The sequence below is a fragment of the Hyperolius riggenbachi genome, chromosome 4, assembly GCF_040937935.1.
Source record: "Hyperolius riggenbachi isolate aHypRig1 chromosome 4, aHypRig1.pri, whole genome shotgun sequence".
In the NCBI taxonomy this organism is placed as follows: Eukaryota; Metazoa; Chordata; class Amphibia; order Anura; family Hyperoliidae; genus Hyperolius; species Hyperolius riggenbachi.
In genome coordinates this window covers 283,859,219-283,881,199 of record NC_090649.1, presented here as the reverse complement: position 1 = coordinate 283,881,199, position 21,981 = coordinate 283,859,219, and the positions used below count along the sequence as shown (strand labels likewise).

At 41.7% G+C, this 21,981-nt stretch overlaps 1 protein-coding gene across 1 annotated transcript in view; it reads left to right on the top strand.

Moving 5' to 3' along the window:
• Positions 1–21,981, top strand: part of ROS1 (ROS proto-oncogene 1, receptor tyrosine kinase) — a 189,521-nt gene that overhangs the window by 7,298 nt on the left and 160,242 nt on the right. The window contains 5 exon segments of the mRNA XM_068233370.1: positions 1,651–1,858; positions 3,967–4,043; positions 5,590–5,703; positions 8,427–8,611; positions 12,232–12,329. Coding sequence (XP_068089471.1) covers positions 1,651–1,858; positions 3,967–4,043; positions 5,590–5,703; positions 8,427–8,611; positions 12,232–12,329 — 682 coding nt within the window.

Genomic DNA, 21,981 nt, shown 5'->3' with positions numbered 1-21,981 from the left:
CCGTTTTGATCACCGGAGATGGTGCCCCCACTCACCGCAGCATGGATGGTGACGTATAGCAGCTGCTGAGCCGCTGTGTGTGAAAAAGTGCTGGAAGATTACTATGGTACAATTGTCCTGTACAGGTTCTGCTCTGCAGGGATTTGAATTACAATCAGTGAGTCACCTGATACACCTGAATACACCTAATAGAGCTGATACTGGGACATTTTGGTACATCAGTGCTGATCCAGGGATGGCATAGTTTAGAAGCAGCAATACAGCGCTGTGACGTATGGCCATACATTGAACTGTGTGTGAGTGGAGGCCTCGTGGTGTGCGCCGGTGGTGGGCCCACATAATTGTCAGCGTGTGCGATTGGTGGATTGGATTGATTGGCATAGGCTTGTGCTGGGCGATCGGACTGGTTATTACCATCGCGGTGACAGTGGGGATAATATATACAACGCTTTTGATGTAAGACCAGGGTTTTTAATTGGTTTTAAAGGGAAGGTAAATATTGTTCTACTGCTGGCTATTTTTGCATGCCACTAATAAAGTTTTTTGTACAAGCACATGAAGAGATGGAGGTTTCTGTATGTTGTCTATAGTTCTCTATGGTACCAACATCTTTCCTCTTTGTGTAAAGAGTGGTGCTACTTATAAAACACTGGCCACCCAATTTTTTTATGGTTTTCCTGGTGATTATTATGTACTAGTCGACCTAAGCCTGTTTAAAAACGGGCTCTAGGTCTGTCACCGCCGCATGTCAGCAGGCATGCGGCGCATGCACGCCCACCCGCCCGGCCCACCGGCTCGTCCTGTCCTGTCCCAAAGGCTGTCAGTGCAGCACATGCGCAGTAGTGCAAAGGCACTGACACAGGGACATTGGATGCAGAGACACTTGCCAATTATTATATAGGATAAATATGCCTATAGCGGTGTCAAGAATTACACAATGCCTAGTTTCACCTGCTGGTGGTAGTATGTGCCTGGTTTTTACTAAACTTATTTCAATGACTAGCTTCCGTGTGTTTCTGATTGCAGGCCAAGCATGTTCCTCATGTTCTTGTTTCTTTCCTGTATTTTGTTATGTTATGTTGTCTTCACTGTATTGCTGCAAAGAGTGGTCATCTGCTTCCTGCCTATGAGGTCCATAACAAGTTGTAGCTCAAGGAGTAATTTAAAAAATGCTAGTCCAATAGGTGACACCAGTTCAGATGTACCGTAATTTTTGAGAAATTGACCTGAGGCAGTGTATTCCTCAATTACAAGACCATTCAGATGGGCTTCCTGATATATTCTCACCACTTAAAAAAGTCAGTGACATGTTAATAATTTTGGTTTGCAAGTACATTTCTTTAAATTGTATACAACTTGGGCCAGTCTACTGCACTTCCTGATGACTAGGGTTGGTCCAGTTTAATGTTGCAGGCATATTAGTATCTCATTATTTCTTTGCAACACCAGCCTTCATAGAAAATAACATGATTGCTTGCTTTAGCTGAGCCTAGATTTCTGCATTGCAGTCGCTGACTTGATAGAAAATGGTAGTCAGAGTGTGTGTTGCATGTTCATGCATTCATATCTGTATGCAGGTCTAGGGTCTTGAGTTTTTATTTCCTACCAAGAATGAGTTACTGTACATGTTCATTCTTATTTTCTTATTAGTTCCTTCAACTGCACCAAGGATTGAAAGCCTTCACAGTTATTTAAGTGATACAATTGAGGTCAGCTGGCTTCCACCACTATTCCCAAATGGACTTATCATTGGATATAATTTGAAACTTTATGCAAGTAATAATGACCAGCAACACATATCAGTGACTGGGAGAAAGGACGTACAGTTTTATGCTACAAAAGCAGCAACAACCTACAGGTAATAGGTACCTTATGTCAAATTGACTATCAAAAAGTCTATACACACATATAATGGGTGACTTGTATAGATTGTTTTACCAGGCAACTGGTATTATTTAAACGGAAATAAATATGGCAGCCTCCATATCCTTCTCACTTAGGTGTCGTATTCGTAGAGATCCCTATACATATCTCTCTGGCAGCCGCCCGAGAGATTCGTAGAGAGCGCACTTCATCTTGCGCAGACTGGCCGTGACTGGAGGAAGGTACGGGACCCAGTACCGGAGCTGCAGGCAGCAGAGGACAGCGGCGTGGGAGCGATCTGTGCACATGGGGCTGGAGGAAGCCCCAGGTATGTATAAAACTTTTTTTTTCATCTCTGGTTTCCTTTAAAGTAGAGCTGTCAGCCATACTAAAAAACACATACGGTATATAAGTAGATAAAAACTTGCTATTGCTCTACTTACATAACATATGTATTGCACTGTCCACATTTTTATTTTAGTGATTTTTCTATAGTAAAAAAAAGAGAAAATCCTTTACATTTTGTCTGTGTCTATCTTGAAGCCAATCCTGACATAATTTCCTCCCTTGTCTGTATATCGTTGCCCGCCCCCTTCCCAGTCTTCAGACACTCCCACCCAGCTCTGAAGTAGAAAGTGCATTGAGAAATATGAGCCAATCAGAAAGGAACAGAGGTGTGGGAGGTAAAAACAGGAGGAAATGAGGCTTCAGCCAGTCAGGCTGCATTAGTTAAAGAGAAACTCCAACCTAGAATTGAACTTTATCCCAATCAGTAGCTGATACCCTGTTTTACATGAGAAATATGATGCTTTTCACAAACAGACCATCAGGGGGCGCTGTACATTACTTTTAAACGAAAAACCGTACAATTTTTTTTTATTTACATTTTTAAACGAAAAACCGCACCATATTTTTTTAAAACGTTATTAATGCTTATCACAGGGGGGTCTTAGGTTTAGGCACCAACAGGGGGGTCTTAGGTTTAGGCACCAACAGGGGGGTCTTAGGTTTAGGCACCAACAGGGGGGTCTTAGGTTTAGGCACCAACAGGGGGGTCTTAGGTTTAGGCACCAACAGGGGGGTCTTAGGTTTAGGCACCAACAGGGGGGTCTTAGGGTTAGGCACCACCAGGGGGGTCTTAGGTTTAGGCACCAACAGGGGGGTCTTAGGGTTAGGCACCACCAGGGGGTCTTAGGGTTAGGCACCAACAGGGGGGTCTTAGGGTTAGGCACCAACAGGGGGGTCTTAGGGTTAGGCACCACCAGGGGGGTCTTAGGTTTAGGCACCAACAGGGGGGTCTTAGGGTTAGGCACCACCAGGGGGGTCTTAGGGTTAGGCACCAACAGGGGGGTCTAGGGGTTAGGGATAGGTACAGGGAGGGTTCTGTGTGAGAGTAGGGTTAGGTATAGCTTTAGGAAAATTCGTATTAATGTTTTATAAAACGTTATTATAAATTTCAATTTTTAAACAGGGAAGATTAACGTTTTTAAAATTGCCGATTTTATACACATTATTTAATGATTTATAACTTTATAAAACATTATTTTTAAACGAAATATAACACATTTTTTTTTTAAACGTTATTCATGATTATCTTTTAAAACCCTGCGCCCTTTTTTCCCGGCGCCCTTTTTTAACGTACGCAAAAATGTCACCACGTAATAAATGTCAGAATGTAAATTGGGGAGAGGAAAGATTTTACAATCAGCAAACAATGACTAAATCATTTATACATAATTATTGTAAAAATGAAGCACTTTTTTTACTACATTATTTTTACTGGAGTTCCTCTTTAAGTCTGAGGGGAAAGTAAAGAAGAAAAAAGAAAATAGTAAAGAACAAAAAAAGAAAACCCAGCATGCCCTGCAACTTCCTTTGTGCGGCAGATGTACCAAATAAGCGTCAGGGAAACTGGGGAATGATGTTTTTTGGAGAAGAAAAATAAGAGTGATTTTTAACTTTTGGATTGCCTGGTTGGCATCCTTATTTGTTTACCAGATAAAAATAAAGAATTGATTTTTGATTTTATGCCCAACAGTTACTCTTTAAAATACATTATAATAGTTTGATTTACTATGTAATTATCCTTCTGCCTTTCCACAGGTTTTCTATCACTGCTGTGAATGAGCACGGAGAAGGACCTGCGGCAGAAGCCAATGTTACCACTCCAGTGTCAGCAGGTAAGTCTTTAGGACTTCATTTAATAAATCTGTGAATATATAGGAAGAAGCATGAGCACATGGACCTTCAGTGTACATAGTATTTATTTTCATATTTCTTTATACTGTAGTTTAATTGAATAATAGACTATATGTTTCCATTACTGTGCTTTCCTATATTACAATGATTTTAAATGTGGTGTACTAAGCACAACAGTCATTTAACCACTTTACCCCCGCGCGTACGGATTTCTCCGCCCCTTTTTCCATCCTTTCACCCCCAGGGACGGAGAAATCCGTACTCTGCGCACTCCCGCCGCTGTCCGCGTTCCCGCTCGTAAACACGCCGCCCGCCGCTAGTAAACACACCGCCGCCCGCTCGCCCAGAGATCAACGAACGGGAAAATCCATTCCCGTTCGTTGATCTAAGCCCCGCAATGACCTGCTGCCGCTCGGCTGAGCAGCGCGATCATTGTGAAAAAATAACAAAGTCCCAGCCTCTTTCTACTTCCTGCAAGAGTCCGGAAGGACGCTTGCAGGTAGCATGAAACAAATTAGTAATGTTGCCATCTTGTGGCCAAATAGTAAAACTACACCCTAACCATTTTCTACACACAAATAAACTTGTTTTACACAAAAAATTAACTCCTTACCTCCCACACTCCCCAATTTTTTTTTTTTTGTAATTAAAAAAAAAATAAAAAATTTACAATAAAAAAAAAAAACATAAATAGTTACCTTAGGGACTGAACTTTTTAAATATTTATGTCAAGAGGGTATAACACTGTTACTTTATAAACTATGGGCTTATAATTAGGGATGGACGCAAAACTGAAAAAAATGCACCTTTATTTCCAACTAAAATATTGGCGGCAAACATTGTGATAGGGACATAATTTAAACGGTTTTATAACCGGGATAAATAGGCATATACATTTAATGGGTTTTAATTACAGTAGCATGCATTATTTAAAAACTATAAAGGGCGAAAACTGAAAAATAATAATTGGTTTCCCACATTTTTTCCTATTTTCCCATTAAAACACATTTAGAATAAAATTATTCTTGGCATAATGTCCCACCTAAAGAAAGCCTAATTGGTGGCGAAAAAAACAAGATATAGTTCATTTCATTGCGATAAGTAATGATAAAATTATAGACGAATGAATGGAAGGAGCGCTGAAAGGTGAAAATTGCTCTGGTGGTCAAGGGGTAAAACCCCTCAGTTGGGAAGTGGTTAAAGCTACTGGTATTTTTGTATACACATATACAGTAATTAGGATGATTTGTAAGGACAACAAAATGCACGGTGTCTTCATGTAGATGAGCAGTTAGGGCTAAAGCAAAAATGAATTTGATAACTGAATATTAAAGCTACCATATAAAACTCACGTAGATAGCCACTTCCCACATCCTCTAAAAATAAAATGAACATAAGAATAGCTTTGGTGATACCACTGTATTTCTGAATCTTGATTGGATACTGCAATGCTCTTTTAAGTCCAGGCCAATATTCATCAAAACTCGGCAGACAATGCTAATATGCACAATCTTCTCATCGGTTTAGATCCAGATAAGTCACTGTTGCTATTTCTGTCCAGAAATGACACTCTTAAAAGGAGGGATAATCTGAAGGATCTGGAAGAAGCTCAATGTCTTTCAGTGCAGAGCAGGATAAACAGTAAGTGATGATTCTATTCCCTACTTCTCTTCCATAATACTTGTCTATGGTTAAAGGACAACTGATGTGAGAAGAATATGAAGGCTGCCATGTTCATTTCCTTTTAACCAGTTGAGGACCACAGGCTTACACCCCCCTAGTGACCAGGCCATTTCTTACTTTCACTGAGTACAGTACATAATGAAAGTTGAAGAAAAATTCACACAGTCATATATTGAGTAAGGCCTCTTTTCCATGAGAGACTGAACGCTCTGAATTTACCATCTATCAAGCTTTTCCTGTTCACTGGCCGGGAGCTTACTATCACTTGGCATGGGCAGTAAACAAGCACCCTCCAATGGAGTTACATCTGAGCATGGTGGTTGCTGTCCTCACACCTGACAAGTTGCTTTTTTTTGGCACTGGGTAATGCCACCACGTGTCTAATGATGGCACAAGTCACTCATGCTACATTACTACCATTCGGCTGCATGAAATTGCAGCCAAAAAGCACTTGTGGCTGGCAGGCTGAACTGCTCGACAAGCATGCAGTTCAGCCACCCATGGAAAAGATTCAGAAGCCTAAGGTGACCATAAACCAAAAAGCAACGGTTGGAATCGAATGTGGAGCAATTAACTGGTTCAGGAAAACACTGCAGCAAGTTGTTGTATTGTCACAACATTATTTAGTTTATATGCTGAATACATAATAAAGATATCAGCTATCCCTATTCTTCCTTTGCTAATAGATGAGAAAGAAGGTAGTATGGTGATTTGTAATGGCGAGCATGAAACTGAATGGTATTTGCTGCTTGAGAATAGACCTTTAAAAAAATCTTAAGATACTAAAATAAAGACACATCACTTTACTAACAAATTAGATAGTTAAAGAGAGTCTGGAGCCAGTTTAAAAATAGTTTTACCTTTTATTCTGCTGAAGGAGGATGGTGACTGCTAAAATGCCACATTCCCACGGCCAAACAAAGGTTTTTTAGGGCCTGTACACACTGCTGCGCTTGCGTTGCGTTTTTAAAAACGCATGCGTTTTTAAAAACGCAAGGTCTTTTGAAAAAGAATGAAAATCGTGATGACTTGTACACACTGGTGCGATGCGTTTTTAAAAAAACGCAAACGCAGTGCCTGCTGCGCTTTTTTAAATGCGCTTGCGTTTTTGCCTGCGTTTTTCAGAAGTCAGTATCCCAGAAGACTCTGCAATGTCCTGATTCCTGTTGAAATGTAAACTAGAAAAAAAACAAAGGATTCTTTAGCCAATCAGCAATTACAAGAAAAACGCAAACGCACAAAAAACGCAGGCAAAAGCGCATGCGTTTTTAAAACTACAGGCACTTTAAAAACGCATGCGCTTGCGTTTTTGCCTGCGTTTTTCAGTGTGTACAGGCCCTTACCCACCAAATCCCCGGGGAAAATATCGGGGAACGCTTCCAGATTGAGGCAGAGCTTAGGACTGTAGCTCTGCCTCTCATCGCATCAATCCCCACTGATCGCCGCCCCTCCCTGCCCCTCTCAGTCTTCTTTCTCTGAGAGGGGTGGGGAGAGGTGGAGATCCACGGGCAGATTGACACGAATGGAGGCAGAGCTACAGCCCTAAGCACTGCCTCCCTAGGCAGCAAAATTCCAAGGTGAGAGTGATGTGGAGGTTGCTATAGTTATTTACTTTTTAAACAACAGTGATGTAGCAATAGGGGATGCATAGGTTGCGACCACACCGGGGCCCTGTTGCTGAGGGTATGTTGCATGGATAAAACATTACTTCAGATTTTTTTTTCTTCTTTTTATGTGTATTTATGGGCATGTAAAACACAACTATTCCAAAGTGTTCCCCGGAGAAATTGCCAGGGGGTGTTTCCAGTTCAACTGCCATCGGCTTTTTTAGTTTTATATGTGCAAACAGAGCAACAGTGCAGTTCAGTGCAGCAAATATCTCATATAGGAAGTATGCTCCCAGCCTTAGATGGACAACAACAATAATTAAACATTTGTAAAGGGCTTTTCTCCCATAGGACCCAAAGCTCATATTTAGGAGCAGCAATGGACTAACAAGTGCTTTGTTTTTTGCCATGCACATTTTTGCATTTTTATCGGTGCTGTGGTTTTGTGTTTTAGTATGTAATTGCAGTTACGATTTGTATTTTGCGTTTATTAAATATTCTACCTTTTTTGATGGGGGAAAAAGACAATGTCATATCTTGAATGTAAAAATGCATGCAAAATGCATGTGTTTTATTACCCATAGGAAAGCATTGTATTTTATTTTGCATGTGTTTTCCGCTATATGGCAAAGCACATGCAATTCATAGCAGCATGCTCCCAGTCTCCAAGTAAAGCCCTGTACACATGCACAAGGAAATTCACCAGCAAGGGATCATTACCCGATCCCTCGGGCGGCAGTACAGGGCCAACACTGTACAGAAACGCCATTAGCCGCTTCGGACGAGTTTCATCTAGCTAATAACTGAAGGGGCCCAGTAATACTATAGCAAAATGAAAAACTGTTTAAAAGGAAGGTAACAATAAGCTTACCTTCAGTGATGACAAACATTCAAAGTTTAGACAGTTTTATTGATAAGGACAAAAACAAAACATTTTGTGTATAGCAGACTTTAGGCTGTAAGCTGTTTTGTTAAGGCTGCTCCTTTTTGTGTTCAGGGTGTGTGATTATTTGCCATATGTTTGTAATTAATTTAACTTTTATAATTTATGTAATTTCCAACTTGTATTCCTAGGTGTATTTGCTGATATATATTCCCAGATGATCTATTTCTCAGAGAGTAATCGTATTTGGATGAAAGGAGCACTTAACATGTCAAATACATCTAATCTTGGAATTTTCTTTACTGGCTATGACACCATAACTTCTATACGTGTAGACTGGCTATATCACAAGATGTTTTTACTCATCAACAGTCAAGTAGGAACCTTTTTATTCTCTGAATGTTGGCAGTCAGCAACAACCCACTATGAAGTACTAAATCTGTTTAGTGGAGAAAAGGGGATTTGTCAGTGCTAATTGTTAAGACAGGATTTACTCACTCCAACTGATCAACAGCTGACACACATTCATTTCCAAGACAATCCTATGTTCTGACCTCTACCTGCCACACTAGGACCTGTCTAAACAAAAATACATTCACACTCTGCAGAATATGCTGTGTGTAGTTTTATTCGGGATACATGTCCTTCATGGCAGAAAAGACATCCTATGGATTCAACATGACCTGCATATGTATCCTGAATAAACCTCTGATACTTCAGCAAAAGATCCAATGTGTTTGCTTTATGTCAACCCACATGCAGATGTCTGAAACATATACAGTCCTGACCAAAAGTTTTGAGACTGGCAAAAATATTGGAAATGAGAAAAGTTGGTGCTTAAGTTTTTATAATAGCAATTTGCTTATACTCCAGAATGTTATAAAGAGTGTTCAGATTAATTGCATAGTCCTTCTTTGCCATAAAAATTAATTGAATCCCAAAAAAAACTTTCCTCTGCATTTAATTGCTGTCATCAAAGAGACACTGAAGTCTTGTAAAAATCATGTTTTTATTTAAAAAAAATGTGTTTATCATCATAGCCCTACCTAATCCCTGCCACTGAACTCTAACTAAATCTCCCCTAACTCTCCCCTCCCTCTCCCCCGCAAAATCCAAGACTTTCTTGGTTGTGGATTTTGCTGCTGTTGGAGGCAGAGCTTTCAGCTGCAGCTCTGCCTCTTTACGTGTCTATCAGCCGCGTATCCCCGCCTCTCCCCAGCCCCTCTCAGTGAAGGAAGACTGAAAGGGATGGGGAGAGGCTGCAATCCTGGCTGATAGAGGCGCTGAGAGGCAGAGCTGCGGCTCATAGCTCTGCCTCTCACGGAAGCGCTGCCCAGATTACCCCCGGGGAGTTAGGGGGGATTTAGTTAGATTACAGCAGCGGGGATGCGACGGTTTAGGTAGGGCAATAATGTTAAACATGATTTTTACGAGACTTCAGAGTCTCTTTAAAGGACCTGCTGAGATCATTTCAGTAATCGTCTTGTTAACTCTTGTTGAGAATGTTGACGAGCACAAGCCTGGAGATCATTATGTCAGGCTGATTGGGTTAGAATGGCAGACTTGACATGTTAAAAGGAGGGTGATGCTTGAAATCATTGATCTTCCGTTGTTAACCTTGGGTCTAGCAAAGAAACGCATGCAGCCATCATTGCGTTGCATAAAAATGGCTTCACAGGCAAGGATATTGTAGCTACTAAGATCGCACCTAAATCAACAATTTATAGGATCATCAAGAACTTCAAGGAAAAAGATTTAATTCTTGTTAAGAAGGCTTCAGGTCATCCAAGACAGTCCAGCAAGCACCAGGATCATCTCCTAAAGAGGATTCAGCTGTCGGATCGGAATGCAACCAGTGCAGAGGTTGCGCAGGAATGGCAGCAGGCGGGTGTGAGCGCATCTGCACGCACAGTGAGGCTAAGACTTTTGGAAGATGGCCTGGTGTCAAGAAGGGCAGCAAATAAGCCGCTTCTCTCCCCAAAAAAACATCAGAGACAGATTGATTTTCTGCAGAATGTATGGTGAATGGACTGCTGAGAACTGGGGCAAAGTCATATTCTCCGATGAAGCCCCTTTCCGATTGTTTGGGGCATCTGGAAAAAGGCTTGTCATGAGAAGAAAAGGTGAACGCTACCATCAGTCCTGTGTCATGCCAACAGTAAAGCATCCTGAGCCCATTCATGTGTGGGGTTGCTTCTCATCCAAGGGAGTGGGCTCACTCACAATTTTGCCAAAAAACACAGCCATGAATAAAGAATAGTACCAAAACACCCTCCAACAGCAACTTCTACCAACAATCCAACAACAGTTTGGTGAAAGAACAATGCATTTTCCAGCACGATGGAGCACCGTGTCATAAGGCAAAAGTGATAACTAAGTGGCTCGGGGACCAAAACGTTGAAATTTTGGGTCCATGGCCTGGAAACTCCCCAGATCTTAATCCCATTGAGAACTTGTGGTCATTCCTCAAGAGGCGGGTGGACAAACAAAAACCAACTGATTTTGAGAAACTCAAAGAAGTGATTGTGAAAGAATGGGTTGCTATCAGTCAGGATTTGGCCCAGAAGTTGATTGAGAGCATGCCCAGTGGAATTGCAGAGGTCCTGAAAAAGAAGGGCCAACACTGCAAATACTGACTCTTTGAATAAATCTCATATAATTGTCAATAAAAGCCTTTGAAACGTATGAAGTGCTTATAATTATATTTCAGTACATCACATAAACAACTAAAGCAAAGATGTAAAAGCAGTTTAGCAGCAAACTTTGTGAAAACTAATATTCTTGACTCAAAACTTTTGGCCAGGACTATAAGCCAAAACAATGGTTTGTGATGATCACTGCTGGTGATACTGTATCTGCAATAAGTATACAGACAATCTGTTGTTTCTCTCTCAGCTTTTCTATGGAGAAAGGGGAGGGGGGGAGGGGGGAGGGGTAGAGGAATAAGCAGGAGATTATCTGCTGTAACTTCCAGGAGGAACTACAATAACAAGCTAGCTTGGTGGATCATGGTTGGGGTTGCTGGGTAGGCTGCTGCTGTTGAGGGATGCCTATAGCTGTCAGAGTGTTTACCACCTTCTGTACACTGGGTGTTGGTATGGTATAGCCTCAAAAGAAAGGGGCCATTTTAAAAAAAATATTGTCTCACCTACAACAATATTTCTGAATAATAAAAGCACAGCTTAGTAACTCATTATTAGTGAACACCTAGTATATGCAAGTCTTCAAATAGTACTTAAGTCAACCATGGGAGACAGGTTGAAAATTTTCATCAAATCCCCTGGAAGTCAGATTGAGATAAATTATGCATAATGCTTGCATATGTGTTAATTTTATAAGCATAATTTGGTGCTAATTAACATGGTGAGGTAAAATGAGGTCAGCAAAGTCCTTAAAAAGAACCCGAGGTGGGTTTGAAGAATATTATCTGCATACAGAGGCTGGATCTGCCTATACAGCCCAGCCTTTGTTGCTATCCCAAACCCCCCCTAAGGTCCCCCTGCACTCTGCAATCCCTCATAAATCACAGCCATTTATGAGCACTCCAGTTTCAGTCCTCATGTTTTCCCTGCAACTTCATAACTCGCCGCTAGAGCTCCAGATTTCCTGTCATGTGACTGCAGTGAGCCTGGAGCTCTGGTGAGGAGCAACAAAGCTGCAGAGGAGATGTAAGGGCGGGTAGCTCTGTTTATGGGTACACCTGCAATGCATTCTCTGCATAGGGGGATCTTGCAAAATAAGCCCAAAATTTTGGTATAGAAAAGTAGGCTTATCCACAGTGATACACAGTACTTGATTAGAAAATGTAAAAAAAAAGAAAAAAGTTTTGCAAAAATAGCTAAATTGACAGAGACATTATAACAAATGCTGTGCATTCCTTTAAGCATAATAGTTTTACAGTATTGCAAAAATATAATAGTGTTTTACTGCAGTATCTATAAAACTTATATTATGAATGATTGTGTACTAATTACATTTTTCTTCTTTTTTCATTAGATCTATATGTGTGATTTAAGGAACTGCTCAGCTCCAGCTAACATTCCTTTACAAGGCAATTTAAATCCCCAAAAGATTGGAGTTGATCCATACAATGGGTATACATTATTTTGCACATGATATTGGACTCTTTTATTGTTCTGTAGAAAGCTGTGGAGTGGGTGCTGCTAGCTAGTGTTGGGCGAACAGTGTTCGCCACTGTTCGGGTTCTGCAGAACATCACCCTGTTCGGGTGATGTTCGCGTTCGGCCGAACACCTCATGGTGTTCGGCCTTTTAAGTTCGGGTTCGCCCCGAACTTCTGTATGCCCCCGAACAGGGCCGAACAGGGCCCCTGTTCGGGCGAACAGGGCCCTGTTCGGCCGAACAGGCCGCAATACGGCCCCCCTATGGGGTCGCAGGCATAAGGGGGGAGCATGCCCCGATCGCGGGGGGGGTCGGAAATTCCCCCCACCCCCTCCGCTAGCGCTCCCCCCTCTGCCCGCTTCCCCATTCAAAAGTTTCAAGAAGTACCTGTATAGCGGATGGCCTGGCAGTGGGCGGCACTGTGGAGTGAGGAGGAGGAGGAGTCCGGAGAGTGACGAGTTGAGGGAGGCCGGGCAGCGGGCGTGAGGTCAGAGAAAGGGCGGAAGTTCCGCCCTTTCGCTGACCTCACGCCCGCTGCCCGGCCTCCCTCAACTCGTCACTCTCCGGACTCCTCCTCCTCCTCACTCCACAGTGCCGCCCACTGCCAGGCCATCCGCTATACAGGTACTTCTTGAAACTTTTGAATGGGGAAGCGGGCAGAGGGGGGAGCGCTAGCGGAGGGGGTGGGGGGAATTTCCGACCCCCCCCGCGATCGGGGCATGCTCCCCCCTTATGCCTGCGACCCCATAGGGCCCCCAAAATAGGGATGTTCGGGAAGTTCGGGGTTCGGCCCGAACATGCCGAACATCTCGGCCATGTTCGGCGAACTTTCCCGAACCCGAACATCCAGGTGTTCGCCCATCACTACTGCTAGCCCATTCCACAGGTTCCTTCAAATTGTGTACTATAATGGAGTGTCTTGGGTGTTCCTGGACAGCACAATCAGTATGCTGTGGCTAGAATAACAAACACTGCTAAATCGGTCAGTCAAATGACCCCAACAATGGAGGTCCCCAGGTCCCCACAAGTGGGTATATAGGGACTTTATGGGGGTACAGTGTTAGGTTAAATAGGGTGGTGGGGAATGGTTTAAGAAAAAAAATCCATGGAAATACTACCACTATAGTTTCTGGTCCCAAACAAATAAAAAATTTAAATAAGTGCTATAGATACACTTTAACACCTGTGGCTATAAGAGCTTGACTGCCAATTTTCAGCCACAGTGTTGTTCATATCCTACTAATATAATAAATGGGAAAGTTCGGATGTTTGGATGTTTATTATTCGATCACGCAAAAATGGCTGAACGGATTTGAATGAAATTTGGCACACACATAGTACATTACCTGGAATAAAGTATAGGATACTTTTTATTCCCATAACCAAAAAGGGGTCGGAGACAAATACAAATTTCACTGGAAAATGTAAACAGCAGCCATTCTTACACTGTTAATGGCAGGGTTCTCAAACTTTGCACAGTTGGTTACTGGGTGACTGGGGTTAATATTCAGAAAAGTAGGTGGAGCCTACAAAAGGAAATCAAAAATTACCTATTGATTTTTCAGGGGAATATTTCATTGCTGCTATTCTTGCACTGTTAATGCCATTTATAAAAGGGGGTGGAGCCACAAACAGCCAATATGATTTGTTTCATTTTAATGCAGGTTATTGATGCCAAAGACCGCAAAGCTCACAAACTTGGCCATTGAGTAATTGATTAATTGTGTGTTAGGGTTAGGAAAAATGGGCACAGCCAGCACCCGCAAAATACATAATCGGGCAATGCCGAGTCATCAGTAGGTGGAGAAAAATACAAATTTCATTGCGCAAATGTAAACTGCAGTCATTCTTACACTGTTAATGGTAGGGTTCCCCAACTTTGCACAATTGGTCACTGGGTGACTGGGATTAATATTCAGAGAAGTGGGTGGAGCCTACAAAAGCCAATTAAAAGTCACCTATTGATTTTCAAGGGGAATATGTAATTACTACCATTCTTGCACTGTTAATGGCACAAGCCTTAAACCTGGTACAGTTGGTCATTGGGTGACTGGGGCTCAAAATTCAGACAAAGGGGTGGAGCCACAAACAGCAAATCAGATTCGTTTAATCCTAATGCAAATTATTGATGCCAAAGACCGCAAAGCTCACATACTTGGTCATTAAGTAATTGTGTGTTAGGGTTAGGAAAAGTGGGCAGAGCCAGCACCAGCCAAATACATACCAGGGCAACGCCGGGCGTCCAGCTAGTATGGTATAGTTCTGAGTCTGCTGCTGCATCCCACCCCTCCTTTTATTGGCTTTGGGTTTTGCCACTCCTTTTATAGCAGTTTCAAACTTGTAAGGAGAGCAGCCAATCAGCACTCTGCAAGTCACGTAATTAGTATGATCACATTATTACATTAATAATTGTATGGGCAAAAAAAAAGCATACGCTATTAAGGGCCCATTCACACTTGAAAGTGGTAAAACTGCAGTGCATAGCGCTACCCTTTTGCATGGGTGATTTTACTGCGATTAGCCCGGTAAAATCAATGTACACTCTCCCGATTCCCAACGATTGCAATCAACCTTTTTATAAGCACTGTATCACGACCTCTCCAGAATCGTGAGATAATGCTGCAGGCAACACACCCGTGATCGGTGGCAATTGCGGCAGTGAGATCACTGCCATATGATTACAATTGTGCTAGCACTTTAAAAAGCGCTTGGTGATTAGCGGGAATCCCCCGCTACTTACCCTAGTGGGAATGGGCCCTTAAGGTCTGTTCTCTTCTCAACATTTTGCACTTTGCAGTATGAGTTGAAAAAAAAAATGTAGTTGGTCCTTCAGATGCAGCCTAGCATGTGAAGAGCTGCCACCTCCCCCTGCTGTAAAGAAATGTAAATTTACATATGGCTAGTTGCATTTATGTGCTATTTCAGTTTGCATTCCATTTTAATCTGAGTTTAGAGTTTAGTGCATAGTTTGCATCTGTTTTGAATACAAGGTGTGTATCTAGTCTCTAGGGGACTCTGCTGGTAATCATTTCAGATGCAGCCTGATTAGGAGCGCTGCCAATTTCTCCATTCCCCCAAAAATGTGAAAAAAGGACTGTTAGCAACAGCATGTGTGTCCCTTTGCTGAAAATAAATAAATAAAAATGAAATAGATTAACTTTTTGTTAAAAATCTAAAATAATAAAGTAAAATATATATTTATTAAAAAGCAACAGTGCTGGTCGTAATGGAAAAATCTACGCTTACTGATCATTACGCGTAATTTTACGATATTACGTATTACGCAATTACGGTTACGACGTAGGGAATTATCTACGGTTCATCACTGTAATTACGCGTTAACTTACGCAGTTAGGCGTAAGTATACCGTAATGTAGGCGCTTACGCTACGATGTTACGTGTAGTGCCGTAATACCCATTAATTAGTACTTTTTGACGCATACGGACGATGTGTACGCAATAGCCGTCAATGTGACAGCTATTGCGTACACATCATTTGTATGCGTCAAAACGTACGCTTATATACTGAAGGGCGGGAGAACATACTATTGGTTGCTTAGGATGTTGACTGATTGGCTACTCTTAGAAAAGAGGAGTTGTACGTTAGTAATTACGCGTAAAATTACGCGTAAGTCATCATCAAATTACGCATACCTAGCAATTACGGTAGACCGCGTAATTACGATACCGCTTTATGGCTTACGCGTACATAATTACACGTAAGACTGTAAGTTACGCGTAATTTTGCATTGAATTATGATGCGTAATTACGCTCATGCGTAATTTCGGCCCAGCACTGAAAAGCAACAAAAAAAACAGAAATAATTAAAAATAAATGAATATTATATAAATAATATATGTCTAACCATCTAGTGAGAATTATATTGCTATTGTTATTTTGTATTACTATTACTGGTATCAGTAGCTTTATTATTAGAATTATTAGTAATAATACTAATCAAAATGTAGGTGGGTAGAGGTGACAAAAGTGGGGGTGGCCACAGAGCCTTGGAACACTTTAGAAAAAAAAACACCACAGCAATTTTACCGAGGAGGGGTGGAGTTTCAAAAAAAGAATGGTTTTCAAGCAAGCAGGTGAGTTTCTGCCCCTGACACATTGTAGGAGAGCTGTAAAAGCTTTATGTGAAGGGTTTTTCATTTTACAATCTTGGTCGTTAAAGTTGCATCTGTTTTACATTTGTGTTATGTGTTGAGGCACAGCTGACAGTTTCTGCATCTAGATTCAAGTGATAAAGCTCTCACCTATGAGGCCCTGTTCACAGTACTCAGTTGCATTGCAGTTTTATTCTATGTGCCTGTTCACAGTAATGGATCGCATTATTCTAACTCGCTACATGGTGGCTTTGCATTAAAGTCTATGAATTATTATATAGTTATTGTATTGTATTTATAAAGCGCCAACATATTATTCAGCTATGGGCATTAGTTACGGTTACAGACAATATTTAGGGGCAGGGCAGTTTCTTGGGCAGTGCAGACCAACAAGTAATAGAAGGGGGGTTCAGGCAGAAGGACGTAACCACTAGGGAGCTGGTGACGTGCAGTGGAGCCAAATGGAAGGAGAAAGAAGATTACAAACATTATCACATTCCTTGACTCCTCCTGGGCTGCCTGCGTCCAATGTCAATTCATCATCACGTCACCACCACGTAATGACACCCGATGTCCTGTAGCGGTACTGCAGGCTGTCAGTGCACGGCGCCCATGGAGGAGCCGGCTTTCCAGGCTTTTTTCATCTGTGTGTTTTCCTGTTCCCTGCTTCCGCCTGGATGAGCGGCTGGTCACTACTAAGTAGGCAGATCTACTTGAGACCTTTGGCTGTGTGGCTGTCCCTAAAGAGTAAGGGTTTGTGAGTCCACGGGGTGGGGGGGGGGGGGGGGGAGAGTGCAATTTTTACACCCTCGCCCTGGGTGCAATTTAGCCTAGAAACTGCTCTGTTTAGGGGTGACATACAGCAAGTCAATACAGGAATACATGCAAACCAGATCATGCAGCACAGTATGAGTACAAGAAATGCTTAGTCAGCTACTGGAAGGGAGCATGGAGATTATGCAAGTCGAGTTCACTCGGATCCATAGGATGGGTGTACAGTGATGGAGGTGCATGAACAGATAGGAGACACAAGGAGGAGGACCTTGCCGAAGGCTTACAATCTAGACAGAGAGGTAGGGACACGAAAGGGTTTATGTCCAGTCGATCAGCTGCGGGTTTATGTCCAGTCTTCATTGCAGTTTTTACACAGTTTAATGCACACATTTTAATGTGTGTGCTATGCAACTTACCACTGTGAACCTAGCCTGAATAATTATTCCAAGCAAAAATATCTTCATCTAATATTGCATTCTTTTATACCTTTAATGCATCACTCTGCTGAGACTGAGAAAAAACATAATGAATTTAGTACTTTGTTTTACAAATCACTGATCTCTCTAGTAATTTTAAGATTTCAAAAAGAAATGTTTCACAGTTTATTAATGCTTGGAAAGAGTAGTTGTCAGTGCAAGATCTTCCATGAAATGCTCAGTTAATGTCTGATAGGTGCTTGCTTGAAATATATCAGTTTTACATTGATTTTTATAGACTTGCAGAATAGCAATTTATGAATTTGTTTAGGAAGAGAGAGAGGTCACAAAGTACTTTCCAGAAAGGAAGCAAAACACAGAAACACACCTGGGCCCACATGCAATTAACTTTTTTCTCCTGAGATTTCTCCTAGGTGATATTTTCACGCCTTATCATGAAATGCATTTTAAACTACCAACAAACAAGAAAATACTCAAAACTATTTTGAGTACTTTTGGACCAACTTTTACATACTTTTTCAATTCTAAAATGCTTAAAAGTTATTTTAAAGAGAATATGAAAATGATCTCCTAGGTAAAAACTCAGGAGAAAAAGTTAATTGCAAACTGGCCCAGGAGCCTTCTAGACAAGACAAGATACAGAACATGTATGTCACACTTTTCTCCTGGCGGACTCAAAGCACCAGAGCTAAAGCCACCAGGGAACGCTCTATAGGCAGTAGCAGTGTTAGGAAGTCTTGCCCAAGGTCTCCTACTGAATAGGTGAAGGCTTACTGAACAGGAAGAGCAGCACTCTATGCTGAAGTATGTTGAAATACGTTGAACAAATGGTGGCAACAGTGGCAACTGTGGTAATGTACAGTACATCAGAGATTTCTAGTTCGTTTCCACTTGGAACGTACATGATCCTAAGATCTCAGTGATCGCTCTCCAGAAAACAAAAAAAGTGACCAAATAGATGCTCTGGGCTAGTTATAAATTTGGCAACCTAGAGGGTGATGACATAAAGGGGTGAGAGGACTCAGAGGAGGTGCCCCAGATGGGATACAAAAACTCTAAAATCAGTTACAAATGTAAAGGTTGGCTTACCCTAAGGGTCCTTTTACACTTAATCGGTTGCTCTCAGTTATCCCTGAAAGAAAACTGATTTTCAAAGTAATGCCCATGTTTTCCTATGGCCTATTTTACACTTAACGCGTTTTAACTGAAATCTTCTTCCCAATGCACTGCTATGGAAAAAAACGCGCACCAACGCGTACTAACACATACTAACGCACCGCATACCAACTTATTAAGTGTAAAAGGACCCTAAGCAAGTCAACTGCCAGAAGAAGCTGAAAATGACAATTTTGGGGGGAAACACCACAGGTATTGTGATTCCTGTTTTTTCAAGTCAAAATGAGTTTTAGCCTGAATACAACATAAAAGGGCTCATAGCCCATAAAACAGTATTTGAAAATGACCATCTAATGTTTCACTGTTCCATATATCCACAAAAAAATAATGAAATGATTGGGTTATCAGATTGAAATGTGTCTATAAGCCATATTCAAATCAAATACAGCCATACCATATACCACAGAGTATAAAAATGATCTGTCCACTTTAGCTCAGTAGTAGCAGTAGGGTATTGTACCGTGTTAGCCATTAGTAAAAGCAAGACATTTTAAATCAGGATGATACCATTTATTGGCTAACTAAAAATGAATAAAAATAAGCAAGCTTTCGGCCTTTCAGCCTTCGTCTGGCTTATATCCTGTTAGTTTGCAGGCTGGTGGTACAGACAGCTTATATACATGCAACATCAAAAGGGAAAACAGATATTTTTTTCAAGCATAAATACATGTCATTAAGATGCCTTTATTCAAACAGACCATCTAAATGGGGTTAAAGGTTGTTAGCTAAGATAAGCATCCTTGTTTACGCCATGCTCTCAGACCTGGATTAGGATTGACCCAGAGGTATCGTAAATTTGTGAACTAAGAATTTACGATACCTCTGGGTCAATCCTAATCCAGGTCTGAGAGCATGGCGTAAACAAGGATGCTTATCTTAGCTAACAACCTTTAACCCCATTTAGATGGTCTGTTTGAATTAAAGTGAACTGAGCACCTTTTTTTCACTCAGGACATTTCTATAGCACATGAAAAATGCATGCCGACTATCTGTTTCATTATTAAAATAAACTTTAATTTTACCTTGTATTTTACATTCAAAGTAGTTAAATTACTACTGTTTTAGCAGGCCTGCCGACCGTCCCCATCCGCAGAGACTTCAGGAACCTCTAATTGTTTTATTGAGCTAATTACCAAGAGGTAAACAATGCCTTTCATCAGCAAAGGGGGTTAGTAATTAGGAGTGTGTCTTCAAAGCCATGGTGTGTGTCAATGTGTCAAGATAGCATCTCTGACTTCTGTAAATAAGGAAAGTGAGAAGGGGAGGGGGGAACATGGCAGCTTCTATGTCAGGAGAGATTCCAGTGAAAGAGAATGTAATGTGCTCAGTTCCCTTTAAGGCATCTTAAAGGGGAACTGAAAAGAGAGGTATATGGAGGCTGTCATGTTTATTTCTTTTTAGACAATACCAGTTGCCTGGCAGCCCTGCTGATCCTCTGCCTCTAATACTATTAGCCATAGCCCCTGAACAAGCATGCAGCAGATCAGGTGTTTCAGTGGTTCAGACTTATAAGTCTGATCTGACAAGACTAGCTGCATGCTTGTTTCTGGTTTTAATCAGATACTACTGCAGAGAAATAGACCAGCAGGGCTGCCAGGCAACTGGTATTGATTAAAAGGAAATAAACATGACAGACTCTCTCTTCAGTTCCCCTTTAAAGGAGAACTGTAGTGAGAGGCATATGGAGGCTGCCATATTTCTTTCCCTTTAAGCAATACCAGTTGCCTGGCTATCCTGCTGATCCTCAGCCTATAATACTTTTCGCCCTAGACCCTGAACAAGCATGCAGCAGATCAGGTGTTTGACATTTTTGTCAGATCTGACAAGATTAGCTGCATGCTTGTTTCTGGTGTTATTCTGCGCAGGCAGATAGCTCAGGAGGGCCGCCAGGCAACTGGTATTGCTTAAAAGGAAGTCAATATGGCAGCCTCCATATGCCTCTCACTACAGTTCTCCTTTAATGACATGTATTTATGCTTGAAAAAAATATCTGTTTTCCCTTTTGATGTTGCATGTATATAAGCTGTCTGTACCACCAGCCTGCAAACTAACAGGATATAAGCCAGACGAAGGCTGAAAGGCCGAAAGCTTGCCTATTTTTATTCATTTTTAGTTAGCCAATAAATGGTATCATCCTGGTTTACAACTTCTTCCTTTTACTGATGGCTAACACGGTACAATACCCTACTGCTACTTTTAAAAGTCAGAGTGGTACATTGTTTTGCAAGGAAATGTTTTGTTTTATATTGTAGGCCTATATTTCTTAGGCATAACTCACTTCCGAACAGATTCATTTTTAGTTAGCCAATAAATTGTGAGGATCCGCTGGCAGCCTTTTGACCACTGTTCAGGTCTGCATTCTGCAGGTCTCTGGAAGAGAGACTTTTTGTCAGTATTGCAGCTTGCTGCTGAGGAGTTTGCATACACTCGTTATGCAAATCCCTTACCTGCCTCCTTTGATGACTGGCAGTATAAAGAGCTATGTTTCCCAGAGTCCTTTGCTGGTCATAAGGGTTAGTTCCTGTGTAACACCTGGAGTGTCAGCCTTGCTCTTTGTTTGAAGATTAGCCTAGAGTTATTCCTGGAACTGCACTAGGCAGTTTCCCTAGTGCAGTTAGGATTGCATATCTGTTTTGTTTGTCTGTTGCAATTGTCCTGTCCCAGTGGTGGTCGACAGGAAATCGTTCTGTGTGTCTGGGTGCTAACCGGAACAGCGGTTGTTACTGGTAGCCCCTTCTGATCTGTTTTCCTGGATCGCACTAGCCTCTTGCGCTAGTGCTGTGGATCCTTCTGTTCTGTCTTCCTGGATCGCACTAGCCTCTTTCGCTAGTGCTGTGGATCCTATCTCTCACTTGTTCATGTTTTCGTGTGTCTGTCTTGTCTGCTACGAACGCTTGCTGGAGGCTCGGTGAGGTAACCGTTAAGCAAGCGCTCGCGTCCTCTGTTTCATGTTTGTCTGTCCGTGGTTAGTTAGGTGTGCTTGTCTCTGTTGTGCTTATCACGCGGAGACCGCGCATAAACGCGTACACTGTTGCGAATGAGTGCGGTGTTCGCGTTTAGTAGCGTTTGTTATTTTCCTTATCTTCCCATTGTATGTTTTGCTGTGCCTTTGCTACTCTCGTGCT